Genomic DNA, 19896 nt, shown 5'->3' on the forward strand with positions numbered 1-19896 from the left:
ACTATTTTTGGCAATTCTGAAAGAATGATGGCAAAATATAACAGCAGCTACAAGTGCAAAACAGAGACCTCAGGACCTTGCACACTAGTGAGAAATTCAGCTCCTGACAGGGGCATGCAAGTTTGTGCTGGTGATCAGATTTGTCCTTTCTGTGGCAGAGGTATAAGCAGAGGTGTGAATTTCTGATATTTGCATGCTGGGAATGTAGAATCAACACTGAGGATGATAGAAGCCCTATTGCTAAAGATGAAAGTTGACAAAAATTTTTCTGAGTATGAAAAATTCTATTTCAACATGGAATTTTTTTGATCCCTTCATACTGTTGTGTAATGTATTGGTCTCATTAGAGAAGCCTGTGTAGTGTCCACAGGTTGGTAAAACAAGGACTGAGACTTAAGCACCAATCCCAATTGCAGGAACCACACTACACATCACACAGGACTTCACAAATAATGGAGTAATGATGGTAGCAAAGCAGCTCAGGTGATGTGGCACTTTTTGGGTGCTAGTTTTGTGATGGAGGATGGATAAAATCCATCCCATTCACTCAGCAGACTTCTTTAAAAGAGAAGAACCTAAAGTTTATTTGAAACAAGAGGATGTCCTGAGGTGTAACAACATCAAGAGTTAAGAACCACTTTATTCTGCCAGCTGCTGTAGTGTCAGTGGGAGGGAGTGGGCAAGTTAGCTGCTATTAAACAATTCTGTTTGATGCTGTCTCAGTTGTGGCATGTTTAAAGTATTGCAAAGCATACACTGAATTTATAATTCATGCTTACAAATACTGTGTGCTATTTCCTTCCACTAAATGTCTAAGTCTGCTTTAGCAAAATAAGATTTTAGACAGGCTCTTAAATTAGGAGAGCTTGTGTCTACTCTCTGAAGTCAAAATTTTATTTGTCATGGTACAGAGCACTTGAAGGGGAGAGGATGATTTGCAGAAGCTTTTATTTTCTGTTATATATAAGCTGCCACTGTGACCTTATCTAAAAATTTGCTTCTGTATCTTTAAAGTATTGACTAAGAAAATGAATTTCTTATTTGGGCTATGAATTAATAGCAAATTGCTTTAAAGAAATACCCAGTGCATAGAGCTACTAATTTTTTATAATTCAGTTATGTTTATAAATGTAAAATATATAACAGACCGAAAAGCTGAAGTGTCTCTTTTCAGAGGTATTGCCTAGTTTATATTTTTCAATGTTTGCTAATAATAAATGTCAGCAAATAGAAATGTTACAACTTTTTCACTGTCCCTTCAAGTGGAGGTATGATTTCACAAGCCAGAATATAGTCTGTAGTCTTTCATTTTTCTTTCATTTTGGTTAAAGGCTGTAAGATACCATACTCCTGAGACATAAAAAAAAAAAAGAACTAGGAGTTTGTTTATCAGCTGTATTAGATCTTAGAAATGGAAGTCATTAAGATTTTGGCCTCTTCTGTACAAATTAATGTGATTACGTCTTGCTTATAAATAATTTGAGCTGTTTCTCTCTCCCTTAAAAGGTGGCTTTAATGAGTCACAGCTTCCATTTTAGTAAATTGTTCATGGGATAGGCAGGCTCAGGAACAACTGGGTTAAACCAAGAGATTATTTGAAAAATCTAGGGCATGTGCTCTCTGTTCACTTGATTAGTTTTCATAATTCATCCTTGTTTGCACAGCAAAGAGCAGCCTAATGCATGCACACAGGAAGCACTTTTCTTGCTTTTGTGCTCCTTCATCTCTGTAATTTTACCAGAGAAAGTAAGTGAAGTGGGGAAACAGATTGTGCATGTTTGGAACAAATCTTGGTTCATTTTGTGAAAATCCATGGGATCAGAGAGCCAGGTGCTATTTGGGGATGTCTGTCTGTGACTCTGCTTCAGTTCTTTTCTGTTTGACTACAGGTGCATGAAGAACAGAGGAGATATTTCCGCTTGTCAGAGATGATGTGGAGAGACTCTTTGTGAGTAACTGATGTGTGTTTTCTAAAAAGCCCAAAATGCTAATGTGGGAGTTATTTATTTTTTTTTTAATTCTCTAACTTAGAGTAACTGTGCCATTTGTCTAAAAGTTTCATTTGGGTCTGGGAAGCTGTGAGTGTAGAGCCCTTCATGGGAACCATAGACAAAGCTCATTGTTGAAGGAAAGAGCTGGAGGACAAAGCCATTTGTGGTTTCATAAGGGATTAACCACAATGCTTCACTTGTCTGAAGTGATCAGTCTACCAAAGGCTTTTACTATTGGCTGCTGAAAGTGCTCTAGACTGCAGTAAAACCCCTGACATGGTGGGCATGGGGAACCTTTAGCAGGGTTTACTTGTTTCTTGTAGAAGTTTATTCTGCATGGCAGGTTCTTGATATTTTATTGTCCTTGTCCAGTTTTGGATTGCATATCTGCTATATCTGCTGTAAAGATGATGGGAATAATAGCAGTCAGTAGAAGCTTTCCTTAAAGTTTTCAGTTCTTTTCTGCTGGAATAAACAACAATATTCTGGGACCAAGCAGCTAAACCACACTGCTAAAGTATTACAGGAAAGAAAGAACCTCCATGGTGGAATATAACTGTACCTAAATAAGTACTTAAAGGATTTGCTTTTGTGGAGACAAAGTCGTTTTTAGAGAGCACAATTAGGTGATGCAATGTCTTATTTTTCAGATGGATTCCATAAAAATGCTGTGCTTTTAGTGCTATAGGCTCCTCAGCCAGCATTCCTTTGGAGTAATTAGTCCCAGTGTTTCCTTTTTTTTGCCAGATTTCCAGTAACAGTTGTGAATTAAAGCAGCATGTTATTTTAGGATTTTCCGTGATAGCCTTTGTGCTTCTTTTTTTTGTGTGTAAGTATAATATGAGTAATGTGTTCTTGAGTGCTTTCTTTTAAACCATAAACTTTGATACTCTGGAGCTGCTGCTTTGTTCTAATGATAATTATCTAGGAGAATAGTGCCTTTGTGGACAACTTCAGGGCTTTTCTTGGCAAGGAAGAGCTCAAGTTAGAAGAACTGCTCTTACCTCAGGCACCTTGATTTCTAAGTTTTCCTATGTTTATATCATTAAAGCTACACAGTGAAATTTTTCTTTGTTCTTTTCTTGAAGAAAAATCCTTTTATTACAACAGACTAGTAATTGCCTCAACTCCTAGGTAGGAACCAGTCTGGGTTCCTACACATGACTTGCCTTTCTTGTTACCTGGATCTAAGAGAAAGGTTAAATGGTTTTTAGCCTTCCCTCTTCCTGGAGACTTTTGGATATTATCTTAGATACGGTTTTGTGATTTGTTAAGTAACTAATTAAAAAAAGTCACTATTGCTTAATGACCTCATTCTGGTTTGGCATCTGCAAATAGTGCCTGATCTGAAAGCCTGTCTTGCTTTCAACTGAAGAAAAAATCAGCTTAAAGATAATGTTGGCTTGTAGTCATCTTTCCCTTGTCTTCTTCCAGGCTCTGCTTGATGGTTCAGGAAGGCTGTGTGAGGATTTTTTAATAACAATCTCCTGGCCAGATGCTGGATTCTTTATGAAGCAGCAGGAGAAACCCTTGTCCTGATCCAGCTGACTTACCCAGGACATAGTGTTGATTCGATTCACTCTGTTATGTTGAGATCTCTTGTGGGCAAAGTCTGTGAAGTTTTAGCTGCACTTGGCTGAGTAGCAATGACAATATGCAATATTCTTCATTACTTCATTATTTTTAAAAAATCTCTTTAATATTATCTGCTTAATAAAATTGGAACTTGATTTTTTAAAATTAAACAAGAAATTTAGGTATAAATGTTCCAAGTATCAGTCTTTATACCTTGAAGTGTTCTTATGGTGATGCTACAGTAATTTGATAATACATAAATTTTTCCTGGAGCTTATTTAGAGATGTTGACTATATTTTCAGGGAAGGTCATTTTCAGAAAAGACTTTCTGTAAAATAGGCTGCAGTTATTTTGTGGGGCTAATATTTAATTTGTACAGATGGCTGCTGTTAAGGACCTTTCAGCTGCACAGCAGTCAGCTTTTCATGGTCTTCAGCACTGGGCTGGGTCAGGTTGTGCTCTGATGCTTGAGTGGATGAGGCTCACAGCCAATGGCACCCACCATGAAGGGTGTTTTGGGATTTCCCTACATTAACACTGTGTGTCAGCATTGGTAGCTGCAATACAGGTAATATCTTTGTGGACAGTTCCATTAGGTCTTATGGCATTATTGCAAGGGTGAATGTGTGTAAAATATAATGAGATAAGTTGAGAATTTAATTTAACTTTTGGTGCAGGAGGGAGCTGAAGGAACTGGTTCCTTTTCCAGTTCTGTGTGATCATAACCTTGGCTTTAACCTTTATGCTGTAATGTCTTGAGAAGTATTGTGTACTATATAAAGAAAATTGGTTTTTTTTCCTGTTACCATTGTTCTTTTTGTGGTTATTACTGTGTACTTGATGTGTAGAATTTCTGGTGGAAAATTGAAAAACATTTCACCTTTTGAATGCTCTAAGGTTTTAAAGGGCTTGAAATATACACTGCAACTTAGTCCATTAAGTTAAAAGGTAACTTAGCTAATGAAGAACAAATGTCCAATAAAAGCTTTTTCATTTTCTGTGTAATATTGATTCATAAATTAATAAACTTCAGAAATATCAATTCTTGAGTGGAATTCTTAAGTGGATAATATTTACCATGAAGTTCAAGCAAAATGCAGAGATGCACAGCATTCCCAATGCTGATTATTTCTGGACAGGCTGAATGAGGGTGCCTTGTTCTGCTTGACTTCTGCCCATGTCTGAGAGAGTCTAAGTTGTGCAATAGCAGAAGGTGCTTGAGCTGTGCCCTTGGTAGTCAGTAGACCAGGGACTGTATGTGACAGGCTGGGCACTGAAGGGACATGCTGGATCTAAGCTGTTCTGTTTCCTCATGAATGGCTTGATTCATGTGTTCTGTTGGCCTTTCCTCTCTGTAACCACATAAAGCTTTATGCTCTTAAAGTAATTGACAGTCAGCAGCTGGTTTCATAGCTTGAAATTCATAGGATTTTTTTTCTCTTGGTAGTGAGGAAAAGGTGGGATCCAAATGTCGTGGTCCTGTTGTCTTTGTGGAGACAATCCAGGTTTTTCTTTCACTTTGCTGGATTTCTTATGTACAGTTTTTTTTCTTACATGCAATGCTTATCTAATCAACCTTTTGTCAGCAGAGTTTATTTCATCACTGTGGGTTTATTAAGTGTAGGTGATGATGAATGAGCTTTAATAAGTTGTAGCCACAGGTGACTTATATCAGGGAAAGGCTTTATGAGGGTTGGAAAGTGCAGATGAAAGTCCTTTACAGAATACTGAAGAGATGGGAAATCTCTAAGTTCACATTTTAAGAGCACTTATAAATTGATTAGATGCTTTTGGGCCAACTAATAATAATTTGATTAATTTCACCATAGATATGTGAGTTTAAATTTGGTTCATTATGCAAATCCAGGCATGAAAAAGTTGATCATCTGACTTAAAATTCAGAAGAATATTTCATTTAAGACACTATTTTAATACACATACCTCAGCATTGTAAGAATTCTGGTTTTTGCTGCTTTCTGTTCAGTGCAGTGGTTAAAGGCTGTCCTTGCAGGGAGCCCTGACTGAGGTCATGTGCTGGCCATAGAAATGGGGGTTTCTGTGCCTGCCCCATTTAAGGTGAGGTGTTGGTGGGAAGAGTTTCTGTCCCTGCTCTGTCTGAGGCTGCAGCAGGCTGAGCTCTGTTCCCTTAGACACAAGGTACAGGGTGGAAGGAGTCTCATCTTCTAGGCCATGAAAATGGACAGAAAAGCTCATTTGGAGCAGATAAACTTTAGAAGTAATGTACAAAGAGAGGAGGGGTCTCAGATGACTTGTGGCAAACATGAGATAGTGGATTAAAATTTCTGTAAAATGTGTTCCAGCTATGCTTTGTCCTTTATCTCCCTGAATGTATTAACAGATTTGCTTTGAAACGTAAGTTACATAAATCTTTCTGTAAAATGCAACCCTGTTTGCTTTGAAATTTTACAAAGACTCTGGTATTGTCAGACTTGTCCCTCTTGGAGCTCAGTGTAGGAATTGGCCCCTAACTGCCAAGACAGGGATTGACATGGGAGCCAAGATGCCAGTGTACTTAGGCAGTGAAATAATCCTGTGCAGCTTGGGAGCACAGAAGCACAGTTGTGTTCCTGCAAATGTTATGCAGGGATTGAAATTGCCCAATGGTTTTGAGATGATAGATTAGATTTCATTAAGACTGTAGAAGGGTTTTCCTTTCTCCAAGTAACAGCACAAGAGTTTTATTTTGCTGCTGTACAATGCCTTATTAAAGGTAGCAGTGGCTGTGCAGTGAGGCAGTTTGGATTCTGATTTGGTACAGGTGTCCTTCTGAGTTATTTTGGGAGGTGTTTTAGGATGGTGAGGGCAAAGCAATAGATCTTTTGGAGCTTTACTCTCTGCTCATTGGTAATGTGTCCTTTGCTGGGTTGCCTCCTGCTTGCCAGGGTGTATTTTTCACAAGGCAGGTGTTTATGCTGCTTTAGCAGTGTTCTGTGTGCTGTACAAGCTGATTTTGCAGTAGAATGGTTTACATAAAACAAGAATTACTTGCACTGATTTAAAATATGGTTTTGTATTCTGGAGTTCATTGTAGTGAATCTTGTTCCATTAGTCTCACTTCCTTTTTTGTGTATGTGGCTTACCTGAAATTCACTGCTTGTAAATGGCATTTCAGGAAGTCTGAACTGATCCAACACATGCTGACTTTGCCTACAGCTGAATTTTGATGAACTCTTCAGTGCAAGATGAAGTGTGTTTGGTTTTTTAATTAACAAAGCTTCCTTAAAATTTAGTCTTTGGACAGTTTTGCACAATTTATTAAAAACTGCTTTTGCTTCAGGGAGCCAAACTGAATAGTTTTGTTGTTGATATTTTTTTTCTTTTTGTAAGAAGGAACAGTGTTGTAGTATTTTCAGTTAAAGAGAAAAGTCCATGGGGAATATTTTTTAAAATGTTGTCTGATGCCCTCTGTAATCCTTGCTCCTAAGCAGCCCTGACTCAACAGATGTTGCATGTGGGTGTTTGCAGCTGGATCAGGATATCCTGTGATGGGAAGGCTGAGTCTCTGCTGGTGCTGTGCTAGCAGAGTGCTCTGCAGTCAGCTTGCACCCCTCAGTCATGGTTAGTTTTGGTGCCTTTTGATCAGAGATTACCAAGTTTTTGTAATGGGATTGCAAGATGCAAAGTGTTACCTTAACAATTGCACTTAATTGCACTTCTAAAGCTGTGCCCGTGCTGTGCCAGCCTGGAGCTCCCAATTCTTGCTGTAAGAGCTTGTGGGCTGTCTGGGGATCTGTGCAAACCCTACTCTAGTGCCTAAGCAGTGATAGTTGCCATATATCATCACTCTGACTGCTGAGTGCCATTGCCAGCTTGGTGTTGTTTTGAAGGAGAAATTATTGTTGCTTCTTCTTTTCTGGCGCCTTTGTGTGTCAGGGGTCCCATGGAAGAGAACACAGAAGTGTTTGTTGGCTGCATTGCCAAAGGTTGATCTAATTGAGGGGGAAAATTGCTGCAAAACCAGCAAAGCTGAGCCCTGTAGGTCATCAGAAAGCAGCTTTTCATGCTGGTTGTAGTGAGAGAAGCAGGAGTTTTGGAAGGATGTGCTGTAGTAAAATAATGTGGCTGAAGAGACAAGGCAGGAAGACACTTGAGTAGTTTCCAAGATTAGGAAATGTGGGGCTTGTCAGAAGCCAGAACAATTTAATTTTGTGAAAGATGGATTTTACCTGCCTAGATAACAAGGCAGAAAAGGCTGCATCTTGAAGATGTTGTAGAGAAAGTTTTGGAAAATGGTTGTCTATTTGCCAGTAACTCTTTATACCTGCAGCATACACTTCTAGCAGATGGCTTTTACCCAGTTTATCCTAACTGATGACATAAATTGAAAAAAAAAAATTAGCAATATAACTGCATTTATTTAAGGCCCTTGCTGTTCTGAATATGTAAGTATTTTAGAGAAACAGCACCCTTCATGTTTCCTATGTCTTCAGTTTCATGCCAAGGGACAGGATCCTGCAAACAAAACACTCTTTCTTTAGTGCTCCCAGCAAGCAAATTACCAGTCAGGCAAAACTGCACGTCCCTAGTGATGTACTGCTGCAGGCAAGATAAAAGGCATAAATAAAGATCTGCCCAAAACTCGAGGTAGCATGTGGGCAGAAGAGAAATGAGAAGATTATTTTGATATAAATACTGTCACTTTCACCCAAGGCTTTATAATATTAAAATGTCTGAAAACCCGGTTCAGCTTTTGAATTTTAATTCTTGATGCTTTGTTGGCAAGAGAAAAATTAGTAAAGTTCAGTAGGTTTCCCCCCCCCTTTTTCTGTATTTTGTAATACAGAATATTTTCATTGTCTGGAATGCTTTATGGTGACAAAAAATGACTTAATATTGATTTTAATTGGATAATAATTTGGTTCTTAACGTGTTTTCAAGAGAGATTTTTGATGGAAAAATGAGATAAATGTATCCTTGTGAAGGGAACATTTCCCATCTTCTCTACATTTTAGATATTGGAAACTTGTGATTCGATGTGATTCTGTATTTTAGAATGTCTCATCTGTTTTGTGGCTTTCTATGATGCTTTTTTGAAACCACAAGTCTTAATTTCTTATGGTAAACAGGAGATGGACTCCACAGATCTTCAGTAGTCATTTAATGCAGAGTTGATTGCCTTAACCCAACAGAAATTCCAGCAACCTTATTTCAGTGTCTTTTCTAGAAATTAAATCCTCACTTAAAACATAATTGTTCTTTTATAATATGGACATAGAAGCTATAGCATTGTTTATATTATCTTGTGCTGTACTTTGCACACCCATAATGGTAGTTTGCCTGATGTGGTTAATTTATGTTGGAGTTACTGGGTTCATTCTTTCAAAGAAACAAGAAAAATATTTTTGTAGTGCAGGATGTTTCTGTATACAATTTTTGAGCTGCATGCTCAAATATGAACAACTTTATTAGTTTTCATGAATTTTGCAATTGAATAGGGACATCATACTTACATGGAAAAGGTGAGATTAGGGGTCATAAGTTTATGATGAAATGTGCTGCTGGCACAACGGTTTCTGACACTACTTTGTAAAGGAACTTTATATCCTGACATCCTGTCAGGAGTGATTCTTTTGATTTAGTGTTTGTCTGAGAAAGTGACAGGGATCCATCATGTGCCTTTCCTCACCACTGTATGAAATGTAACAGCCTGGCTATGAGTGTTTAGTGTTTCAGTATGTTGGTAGGATTTATTTTCCTTTATAGGTGATTGAAACTATTGCTGCAGCAAGAGGCATCATTCATGACTAGAATTTTCTGTTAATGCCATTTAAGACTTCCACTTTTTTTCCTTTGGATTGCTAATGGCATTTTAAACCTTTCATTTAACTAGATTAATAAAACTGTTTTGAGCATTCATCTTAAGAATAAATGCTCAATTATTTCTGTTCCAAGGCACGTATTGACATTAAGCAACCTTCTTTTAGCAAGTTTGGAGTGAAGAAATCTTAATAGATTCTGTAGTTTCATTGACTGATTTAGTGTACTTTTGTCTCAGTCTAAATAGAGAATTCATAGGACAACAGTTGAAATTACTAAAGTTATGTTTTGGCAGCAGCTGAATCAGTCTTGAAGAATGACCAAACTCATCTGTATGCTGCTCGCTGCTTCCGGGGGGATTTTTCCTTATAGGTTTGATCTTGGAATAGAAGCAATATATTTTCTGCCTTTTTTTTTTTCCCAAAACAGGCACACAAGTGCCTTTTGTCTGCTGGATGCATTTATGGTGATTTGAGCATATTCAGAGTCTCAAGTTTCACTTTTCATTCTTGCACTCTGAGTGCACACAACCTGTGAGCAGTGTTTTGGTCAGTCACGTTTCTGCTTCGTGTGGAAAATGGCTCTTTAATGAATAATTCTGTGAAACTCTGAAGAAAAAGAGTTATAAAAGCTTTCCTTAGATCAGAGTTCTTATGTATGTGTTCTCTCCATCTCTGAAATCTTCCAGTCTCTAGTAATCCCAACCAGTACCTACTCAGTCCTACTTCCTTCAAGTTACTCTTTTGTACTTCATTTTATTTAGCAGATGAACACATCTCTGTGTTCATAGCAGTGATAAGTGCTTTCAGTCCTCACTAGGTTCATGATTTTGTCCTTTGTTCCCAGGCATGTGCACTTAAATACTTTAGAAGTCCACTGCCATTCAAAATGTGAATGTTGGCATTGTGATGTGAAGCCTGTTTAAATATATTCATGTAAGAATTAAAATTAGAAGATAAAGAACTAGAAAAAAATTCAGTGAATATTTTTTAAGGCAATGACAAACTTCTTACTGTATTTATTGGGCACTGGTTTTTGTTACATCTGGTCTCAGTATGGTGTGTGTGACAGTGTTTATGCTTGTTAAGGGGTAAAGGTTTCTTAATCTCAATGGAAGAATGAACCTCTTCAGTAAAAAGTTTTTCTCCTGTAAATGCTTTTAGCTCTCCAAATAATCTTTGTTTTCAACCAACCACTAAAATGACCTAGGAATTGGTAGAGTGAATACTTGCAGCTTTAGTGTTGACTTGCATTAAAAGAAAGTATCTGTAATTTTTTTCAAGGTTGACTACGTAAAAGTAATATTTTCTTTGTGATGGAATATTTGATAAAAATGCCCAAGTTCCTCTTCTGTGACTAGAAATTAACATCCAGGCTTAATGAATTTATAGAAACATGACACAAGTGTATTCCTGTTTTTTCTTTTTTTCATGAAGAAAGACCAGTGGCTCAAAGCAGAAACATCCTCTTTCATATTTAAAAGCTGGGTTGTGGTTTGGGTATGTTTCTGGGTTAAATGCAGTTCAGTTTCCTCTAGACATGGCTGTGGGTCCTGCCATCTGTCCAAGGGCAGCTTTAGTGCATGGTTTGTGAGCCAGTGCCTTTTGCACATGAACTGTTTGCAACTTGAACTTCATGTGGGAGGCAGAGAGGTGTGGATCTAAAATAGTTCATATTTCATTCAAAGGAGGTCAGCTGCTGCTTTTACTGGGATAGGTGAGCTTGCAAACTGCCCTGGCTGCTTGGAAGGTCTGGCTGGCTTGTAGGATGTTCAGCACACTGTAAGCAGGTTTTTTCTGGAAAGCTGACTTTGGAAAGTTCTCCATCTGATGACACCTGTTAGCAGTGCAGTGTAATCTCATGCTGATTGTCACTTTCCCTTTTGTTTCCTCTCTCTGTCTTCTGTCACTGGGGTGGGTGGGTGTCTGCTGATTGTAGTCGTTCTCCTGATGAGTGGTGGTTTTAGGTTATGAGTAATTGTTTCCCTGCTCTGTTTGCTGTTTATTTGAATGCATCAAGTTAAAAAGAAGGGCTTTAACCAAAGCAACTTTGTGCTTATGATAAGGTGCTTTAAAGTCCTAAATCTAAAATAATCTACTCCCATTGTGTGTATAGCATTGTCCCTTTGAGAGAGAGTATGGTATTTTTTTGTCTGGATGTAATTTATTGATTGTGACCTCATATTTAAATTGTGTGTATCACTTTTGGGTACAGACTGGCATAGTTCTTAAATTGATAATGTACAAAACATTCAAAAATTACTTCTCTTGTTTCAAAAATTAGTCTTTCCACTCTTTTTTAATGCTAGAGGTTTTCTGCCTGTGTATATTCCTGTGTGCAGCTTGGTAATACATTTCCCATTATTCCATTGTCATTGGACATCTGGGATGTCTCTGATTCAGGTTGCAGTTCACTTGGATGCAAAATCAGTCATATCTTGGAAAATAATCACAGAGTGTTGGAGACTGTGCTGGAAAAACAGTCCTGCTTGTGCTCGTTGTATGGAGGGATCAGTTTTGCATCTGAACCTGATCTGTTTTAATGAGCTGCACCTTAAGCTTACTAATGTTGTTAAGGACATCTTGTAATAATGAGAAGTGTTGGGTTATATTTGCATTAATGTCCAGTCCTGGAGAATGAAAGTTGAAGCAACTACTAAGTTTTCATGTGATCTTCAGAGGGATTATACAGGTATCCTGCAGGACCAGTGAAGGCTCTTCAGGGAAACAGCTCAGTTTTTAAAAGTGTGTTCTGCAGCCTGGTGACTTCCAATCCCGTAAATAAACACTGAAATCCAGACATCAGTATGATTCCTGCAGATAATTGCAGATTTAACAACAGAACATGACAATTCACTGTTTAAATGTCCATGTCTCTCATGGAAAAACGCCATATAACTATTTTATATATATATATATATATATATATATATATATATATAACTACTGCTCTTCTGCCTTGTCACAATATTGTGTGTATATTTATGCCTGACCTTCCTATGGCATTGCTGAAACTTGAGCATCTTGCTAATCTCCTTCCATTTTCCCAAGCTATGTTTTCACATCCAGCTCCATCATGTTGGATTCCAAACATTTTCAGCATGCAGCCACCCTCTTCCAAATTCCTGAATTCTGCTTTCATTCTTCTGCTCCAGCTCACCTGTTTCAGGGTGGCTGAATCTAAGCTGACAGCCACGTAGGTGGAGGTGGATCAACCAAGGATCCAGGAGGAAACTTAATTTAAGGAGAATGTGTTAAATCTCATTTTGCTTCTGTTGTCCCAGAGAGCACAGAGGTCATGCATGTATCAACAAGTCAGCAGGTCCCTCAGAAGCCCAGCTGGACAAGGAGCAAAGCCCTGTTTGCTGTTGCTGAAGTTGATGTGACTGGGGTGAGTCAGAGCAATGTGGGAGTGCAGCAGAACACCAGAGCTGCAGCAGAGGAGTTTGCAGGCTTTGTCAAGCTGCTCTCTCTGGCTGGAGCAGCATCTTTGCCCTTGCCTGGGTTCCTGTGTGCTCCCACAGCCAGGTTTTCTCCTCTCTTGTTCTGTCTCCTGGTAATTAGAGCACCAATGTGACTCTGCTCAGTTCTGTTTTCAGATAATTAGAGCTTGGCCCATGCAGCAAAGTACATGCTTGTCTGTGTTGGGCTTTGCTCAGGGCCTTGGCCAGGACATCCCTGGTCTGTCATTGGCAGCCAGAAATCCTTTTCATTGCTGCTCTGCACTGGGGTGTGGCAGAGGCTTGGGCTATGAGCAGTAATTGTGTGATGCTGCTGGCTTGCTGTGCAGGGGGAGCAGCCACGGCTCTGCTGTTCATGCTCCAGGAGTAATGAGCAGCTCTGCTGGAGAACAGCAATGGCCTTGTTCTCCAGCCAGTGAACTGGGTTACAGACTGATGCAGACCTCGGGAGGAGGGTAAATGAACTGAATCACATTGCTGGAATTTGCTGTGAAAAAGAATTTGTACATTCAACACCAGAAGGCTAAGGCTCAATAATTTTAGTTAATTTTACTTTTGCCCTTTGGATTTTGTAGACTTTCATCAGATTAGAGCCCTGAAGTAAAAGCTTAGTCACACTGGGCCTTGTGAGTTGTTCTAGGGTGTTGATAAAAGACAATTATAAATAGGCTGCTTATCTACAAATCCTCTATTTAGTTATTTACACACAGGTGCCTGATAGAATGACTGAAAATTCTGAAAATCTTCTTAACTATTTATTGAATGTAATTATTTAAAATACTTGGTAGTCTTCAAATAGGCCTTTTCTTTTAAATAAATCAGTCTTTGATTAGTGCCATCTGCACATCCCCTTTCGCACAGCAAAAAAATATCCCTGAATGGACATTTATTTCAAGATCCAGCAAAACTTTGTCATGTTTTAGAAACTTCTCCCCAGCAGCTGCTTTTTGGACAGCAAGGTGTCGGTAGTTTGCTTATATTTCTACTTTAGTGAAAGACTCAAACAGAAGAAGGTATGTTTGTGCATGTTGTTGCTTGATTCAGGATATGAGCCAGAACACAAGTTCACAGAAATCTGATGAGAAGCACTAAAGAAAGAACAGTCTTCTGTAGCAGTGTTTATGTAAAACTCCTGGGTTCACAGTTGCTGTAACTCTTGGTTTCCCTGCAGAGGTTTATTATTCACTGAACAGTTTTGATTTCAGTGTTTACAGAAACTCTTGTGGCAAATGTTCATCTTATCTTAAGCTACCAACTGCATTTTGCTTTGAGTTCAGTACTGACCCTATTGAATAAATATCTGGTTTACTGCCCTCCCTTCCTGCCTTCCTCCCTTCCTAATCTGACCACTGTATCCTGTGCTTTTGGAGTAATGTGTGTTTGTCTCAGCAGAGATTTCCCATGTGTCTCCAGAATTAATCTTCCCTTCTTTTCATGTTTTCAGTATAGGCTGTTCAAAGGCCTCCAAAGCTTCAGCTCTCAAGGATTTTACTGTCATGAAAGTACTGAGCTCCTTTGAGATTGCCTTTGAATCTCTAGACACCAATGCTGCTTTCACTATAGGGTTTGAAATTTAGAATCAGTGTTCCAAGTGAGTGAAGAAATGCTTTAGTAAATTGCAGGAATCTACTCAGTTCCAGTTCTAAATATCTGTAGATACACAGGGAGGCAGGAGAAGCTCAGACATGACTGATGTTAATGCATGGTTTTTTAAAAAAAGTATTTTAACAGTTAGTTATGTGGGATTATGGCATTGCATTTTCCTGGCAATACTTTGTGCAATATGCAGCAAGGCTTTGTTCAGGGGGTTGCAGTCACATTCTGCCTGGTCTGAGTTACTCTCATGATTCTCCTGAAGTATTACTGGGCAACTCTGCTGTTATATTAGTTATCCCAGAGGTTCTTGTAAAATCTTTCAGGCAAGTAAGATATTATTTGCAGCATGATTTATGGTGTTGCTTATGATGAGAATCATGTTTTGTATTTCTCATGGTGTTGTATACCCTCCTGTGTATTATCATTCTGTCTTGTGTGGGCAAAATTGTAATTTCAGCATCTCCAGAAAATGAAAATGCCAAACTTCAGAAGGAGTAAAATATCCTGCACTAGGAAGAACATGTCAAAGCAAAGCTTTGATTAATGTAAGTTTTGCTTTGTTTAGAGATCCAGAAAATGATTATACCATGGGACACATACTGCAGAGAGCTGAGTAAATATGGCTGAAAGAATATACAGAGGTTTGCAGAAGTTTGTCAGCATGCAAATAGATGTCCTTGTGTTTCAGCTGTCTTACCTTGTTTCTGTTGTTGGTACATTAGTGACTGAGCATGGCCTTGGGTTTGATTCCTACACCAAACTTCCAAATTCTATTTTAAATTCATATAGTTACATTTTGTAGTTCCAAGTTACAGCAGAAAATTACAGTCAGAAATACCTACTTTCTGGTCAGAGATTGTCTAAGATTGGAGAATCACTAAATGTTTGTCTTGAGAGGGGTTGTGAGGTAGCAGTTGACACACTTTGGAGTCAGTTGTTCACTTAATTTGTTAATGTTATTTCATACCTAATTCTATGCCTTCGTTCTTCCTTCACTGAAGCTTTTTCTGCTCCAGAACTTGTTGGTGGGAATTTGACATCTAGAAACAGTTTTGTATTGAAGGCATAGATTGGAAGTGATCAAAAATGTCTTGAAGTCATAGCTTAAACACATCTTCCCTTGCATTTTTATCAGTCCAGAGTTAATTATAGATCCAGGTGTAATACAGGAGGAAGGGGATTTACAGTTGTTTTTACATAGCCATGTGTGTGCCCCACTGCAGTATTAGGGATGCTTTGGTAGTGAGAGGAAAGGTGAAGTTTGCTTGCTGGCCTTGTATGTGAGTGCTGGAGTCACTATGGGGCCCTGGGTACAACCACTTCTGGTTTAAACTGTTTTTCTCACTTTGCTTCAGTGACTCTGTGTTGTAATAAACAGTTATTGAAGGGCTGCTGCTGGTGGGATGGCTGCAGTATGTTTCTTGAAGACATTTCCTCAATTTCATTTTTTTTTTCCCCACCAAACACCTGCTAGTTTCATGTAAAGCTTTCTCTTTATTGTGTTGGAGAGCAGGTGAATCAGGACCCCACATTTACCATGCTTTTTGTGACACTACATACTCTGAATGTATTTCTTCTTTCCTCTCTGCTTTCCATGCTGTTAATTCAAATCTGGAAGTCGATTCTTGTACAGAAGTCATTCCACAGCTTTTCTCATCCTTTTCACTCTCTGCCTTTCCCAGTTCTTTGCTGCAGCTGGTAGGATGGGGCAAAGAGCAGAACAGCTCATGGCTCAGACCAGGTAATGTGTGGGAAGGGTGCTGTGTTTGTCAGGAGGTGTCACAGAATATCCTCGTTTGGAAGTGCCCCCTAAGGACCATCAAATCCATCTCCTGGGTGATACAGTCCAATCTAGCTAGTCCTGGCTGTGATGTTGCACAGATCAACCAAAGCATAAAAAAAGTAGCATTTTTCATTGTTTTCATAGATAAAGTGAGTTTTCTGTTTGCACTGGGTTTTTTTTCCCCATTTAAAATGGGAAGGTATTAAAATATTTGGTGTGTAGTTCTTGTGAATACCAGAAGGTGGCACAACTGGTTTTCCTAAAAGTGTTCTGATTGCAAGAAAAGCACGCGATGCTACTGCGCTGATTTTAAAGCTGTTGGTGGAATTTTGATCTAAGGATAGCTGCATCAGCTTAGACCTTAGCAGTTAAAAGAGTTATTTAAAGGTATACCCATCTGCCTTTTTTTTTTTTTCAAATTGTGAAACCCTTCTGTGCAGGGTTTTATAGGTCAAGTTTTAGAAGGTGGAAGTAGTTTACCTGAAAATGCAGGGGGGAAGAAAGGGGCTCTCCAGTATGTGTGCAGTGAAATTCTTCCCTGAACTGTTTTACAGAATCCCAGTTTCCCATGAACACATTGTTTGAATAGCTTGCTTTATCAATTTGCAAAATGAGACCAATTCCTGTTTCTTTTAAGCTCTTTAGCAAGTGCTACAAAACAATAAGTTATTGGTATGGTAACATATAAATGATAGCTTTGTGTGGTAGCACCTCTAACCACAGGCAGATTTTTAGGTGTACCATCACCAGTGTGTGAAAAGAGTGTGCAAAAAGGACCAATGAGCCTTTTAATGCCAATCTATTTTCAGATAATGTGTCTTGTTCTAACTGGAAGCTCGGTCTTTGTGCAGTGTTGCCCTGCATTTATTGACAAGCTGGTGTAAGAAGGTGTTAGATACCATCTCATTTGATGCTTTCCTTGTTTGTCTGTCTCTGGAGCACTCATCTCCACTGTGGGGTTCATCAAAGTTTAAATGGAGGCATTGTTTCCATTCAGGGTAGAGAGACTGACTCCTAGAGTGAGGGCCCTGGGCAGGGTTTTGGTAGTGGGGTGTCAGTGCAGGGGTGCCCTATGCAGACACAGCTGCACAGCTGGAGTGGATTTTACATTAACCCCCCTTTTTGTTGGAATCCTTAATTGTAACGTGTAGGACAACCCTGAAACTTTTGAAGGAATGAGATGCATGGGATTTTTTCACTTTCCTTCAGCTCCCTCTGGCAGACAAAGCCCTGAATTACAACTGCCTTACTTAGAACTATTTCAGTGAAGGGCTTGTCCCAGCTCAAAGTTATCATGGTTGCTTGGTGTTCTCTATGTATGCTTCAAAAAGATATCTTCAGCTGTAGAAAAGTACACTCCTGCAGCTGCAGAAGGTGCTGAAATACAGATATTTCTTGGTTTAGCTGACTCTTGCACTGTGTCTTCATGCATCACAGCTGTGCAATGCTATTTCACCCCAAGGACCTCTACACCATGCACTTCTATTGATTTTTTTTTTTTTCTCCAATGTGATCTCTCCTGAGCCTGCTGTGATTCACTAGAGCAGCACAGATGAGAAGGATGTGACTGTTTTGCATAGGAGCCTGGAGTTATTTGCAGAATTTAGACCCTTTTTTTCCTGACCAGATGATGTGGGTGGGATGAAGTGGTGCAGCTGTGCTGGTGGTGGCTTTCACTGGGCTGAGCCTCCCACCCACCTCTCTGCAGTCTTCTCCTCCTCTGAGCTTCACTGATTTGTTTTCAATTCTAAGGGGGCTGTTTCTGAAGGGGACTTTGCCAGGTAAAGAGATGTGGCCACGTTTCTCAATAAAGATGTAGGGAACTGCTGGTAAAATGACCTGTACAAGCTGCTACATGGACACTGGTGAAAGCACTGAACTGCACTTTTGAATAGGAGTCAGATGTCTGAAGTTATATAAAAAAAGGTTTGTAATCACATGTATTGAAAGTATTTCATTTAAATAGTTCATAGTTTTTAAAAATACAAGTAAGACTGCCATTCTTCCATGGGCCTTTCTAAAATCAGCTTGTACTTTTCTTGCTATGTACAATTATTTTATGCAAAGCAGCGTGTCCTCATTTGATCCTAAATTATCCAGATTGCCACAAAATAGGGGTATTGCAGAGTTCTTCCAGTCTGCTAAGTGAATATTTTAAAACTTTAAATCTGCTTTTGGAAATGAATTAATAGCTTGTATGTTTGCCCACCACAATATATTTGAAATAAGTAACTGGCATTTTTCAAAACTTTGCCTAAGAAATGTGGAATTTTCCTTAAATTTATGTTCTCAGAGCTGCTAAAGATGAAAGCAGTTTGTAATTTTCTGTCTATAATTTAATTATTACACAGGAGTTTCAACATTTAGTGATTTAGAAGTAGAACATAGTGGTGTATTTCAGAGAAATGGAATGAGTTCATATGAAGAATCATTTTTGTGATTATTTTTGTATTCTGGAAAAATCTAAATGTAAGCAAGGTATGCATTTTGAAAGTTGCAAGTGTTTTTTAAATGTTGATGACCCCTAGAATGGGGCTAATTCTGTGTCATGAATACACTCATTGATTGTACAATGAAAATTTAGTACAAAACTCTCTTTTTCCCACACTGCCAAAACCAGCTGTTCTGGTTTTGGTACTAATTTCACCTGTTCTCATGGTATTTATTTGAAATAATCTGTGGTCCTGAAACTCCTTTTCTAGTGTAGAGAAATTATAGTATTTTTCACTCACTGAATGTGAGAAATTAGCCATAAACAACATTAGTGACAAATTTAAAATTGAACTTTTTGCTGCTTAAGACTTTCACATGTTCCCGTGTGAAGGCAAGCTGAACTTTAAGTATTTAGGAAAATTTTGTATCTAATATGCTTCAGAGTATCTGAAGGCAGGTAATCAAATTTGATGGCACCTTTTGTGGCTCCTTGAAGGGATGCAGCCAGCTGCAGTGCAGTGGCCATGGCACCCTGGAAGATGCATGCTGCAGTTTTTATGGCTCCCAGGCTGCACACAACGATTTCTGACAACCTGGACTTGAAGCATCAGCATCTTTTTTGAAACCTTTTCAATCTCATTCTCTGTCAGTCCTCCTGAGGGATTCTGGCCTTTGGATAGAGGTGTCAGGAGTGTCCACAGTGGGGACATCAGAGGTGACAGTGCAGTAGGAATTCCTGTGTTGTGGAAAGGTTTGTATTTTTGGCTTTTAATGAAACTGAGTCCTTACAGAAGCACACAAAGAGCAGGAATCAAGGCTTTGTTCTTGCTTCCCCACACCTGCTCTTCTCTTTTCCTCAGGGGTACTTTCTGTAGGTGTGCAGGACCACAAAAACACACTCCAGTGGATAAAGGTGGTAGAATTTAGAGAATGCAAGAAGACGAAGAGATTCCATATAAATAATGCAAGAATGAAAGAAAAAGCCCACAAACTTCCACTCTAAGAATATTTCCAAAAAACATTACCCAACACATGACACCTGTAGTTTGCAGTTTGCTGTCTGTGGTGCAGAAAATACTGAAGTTGTTTATGGCTGGTGCTCAGTCCTGGCTTCTGTTCCATTACTAAATTGTTTAATATATTTGCAGCATTGAGTCTGATGTGTAAATGTGTTTAGGCATACTTTACTAAAATAAATTGAGCAGCCAGCAGACTATAAGAGCTGTGGAGAAGTTGTTTAGAAATAAATTCTTTGTAGTTCACAGTTTGACCTAATAAA

The 19896-nt window shown here is 38.8% G+C and overlaps 1 protein-coding gene across 3 annotated transcripts in view; it reads left to right on the top strand.

The window, feature by feature from the left end:
• KLHL13 (kelch like family member 13) overlaps positions 1–19896 on the top strand; it is an 81258-nt gene that overhangs the window by 16480 nt on the left and 44882 nt on the right. For 2 of the 3 annotated variants that reach the window (XM_077186236.1, XM_077186237.1), the window contains one exon: positions 1890–1948. The exons of the other annotated variant lie outside the window; for it this stretch is intronic. In XM_077186236.1, the coding sequence (XP_077042351.1) occupies positions 1929–1948 (20 nt within the window). In that variant the 5' untranslated portion in view covers positions 1890–1928. The remainder of the gene's footprint in view (positions 1–1889; positions 1949–19896) is intronic. 3 annotated transcript variants of the gene reach the window in all.

This window comes from Agelaius phoeniceus, chromosome 14 (assembly GCF_051311805.1).
Source record: "Agelaius phoeniceus isolate bAgePho1 chromosome 14, bAgePho1.hap1, whole genome shotgun sequence".
NCBI lineage: Eukaryota > Metazoa > Chordata > Aves > Passeriformes > Icteridae > Agelaius > Agelaius phoeniceus.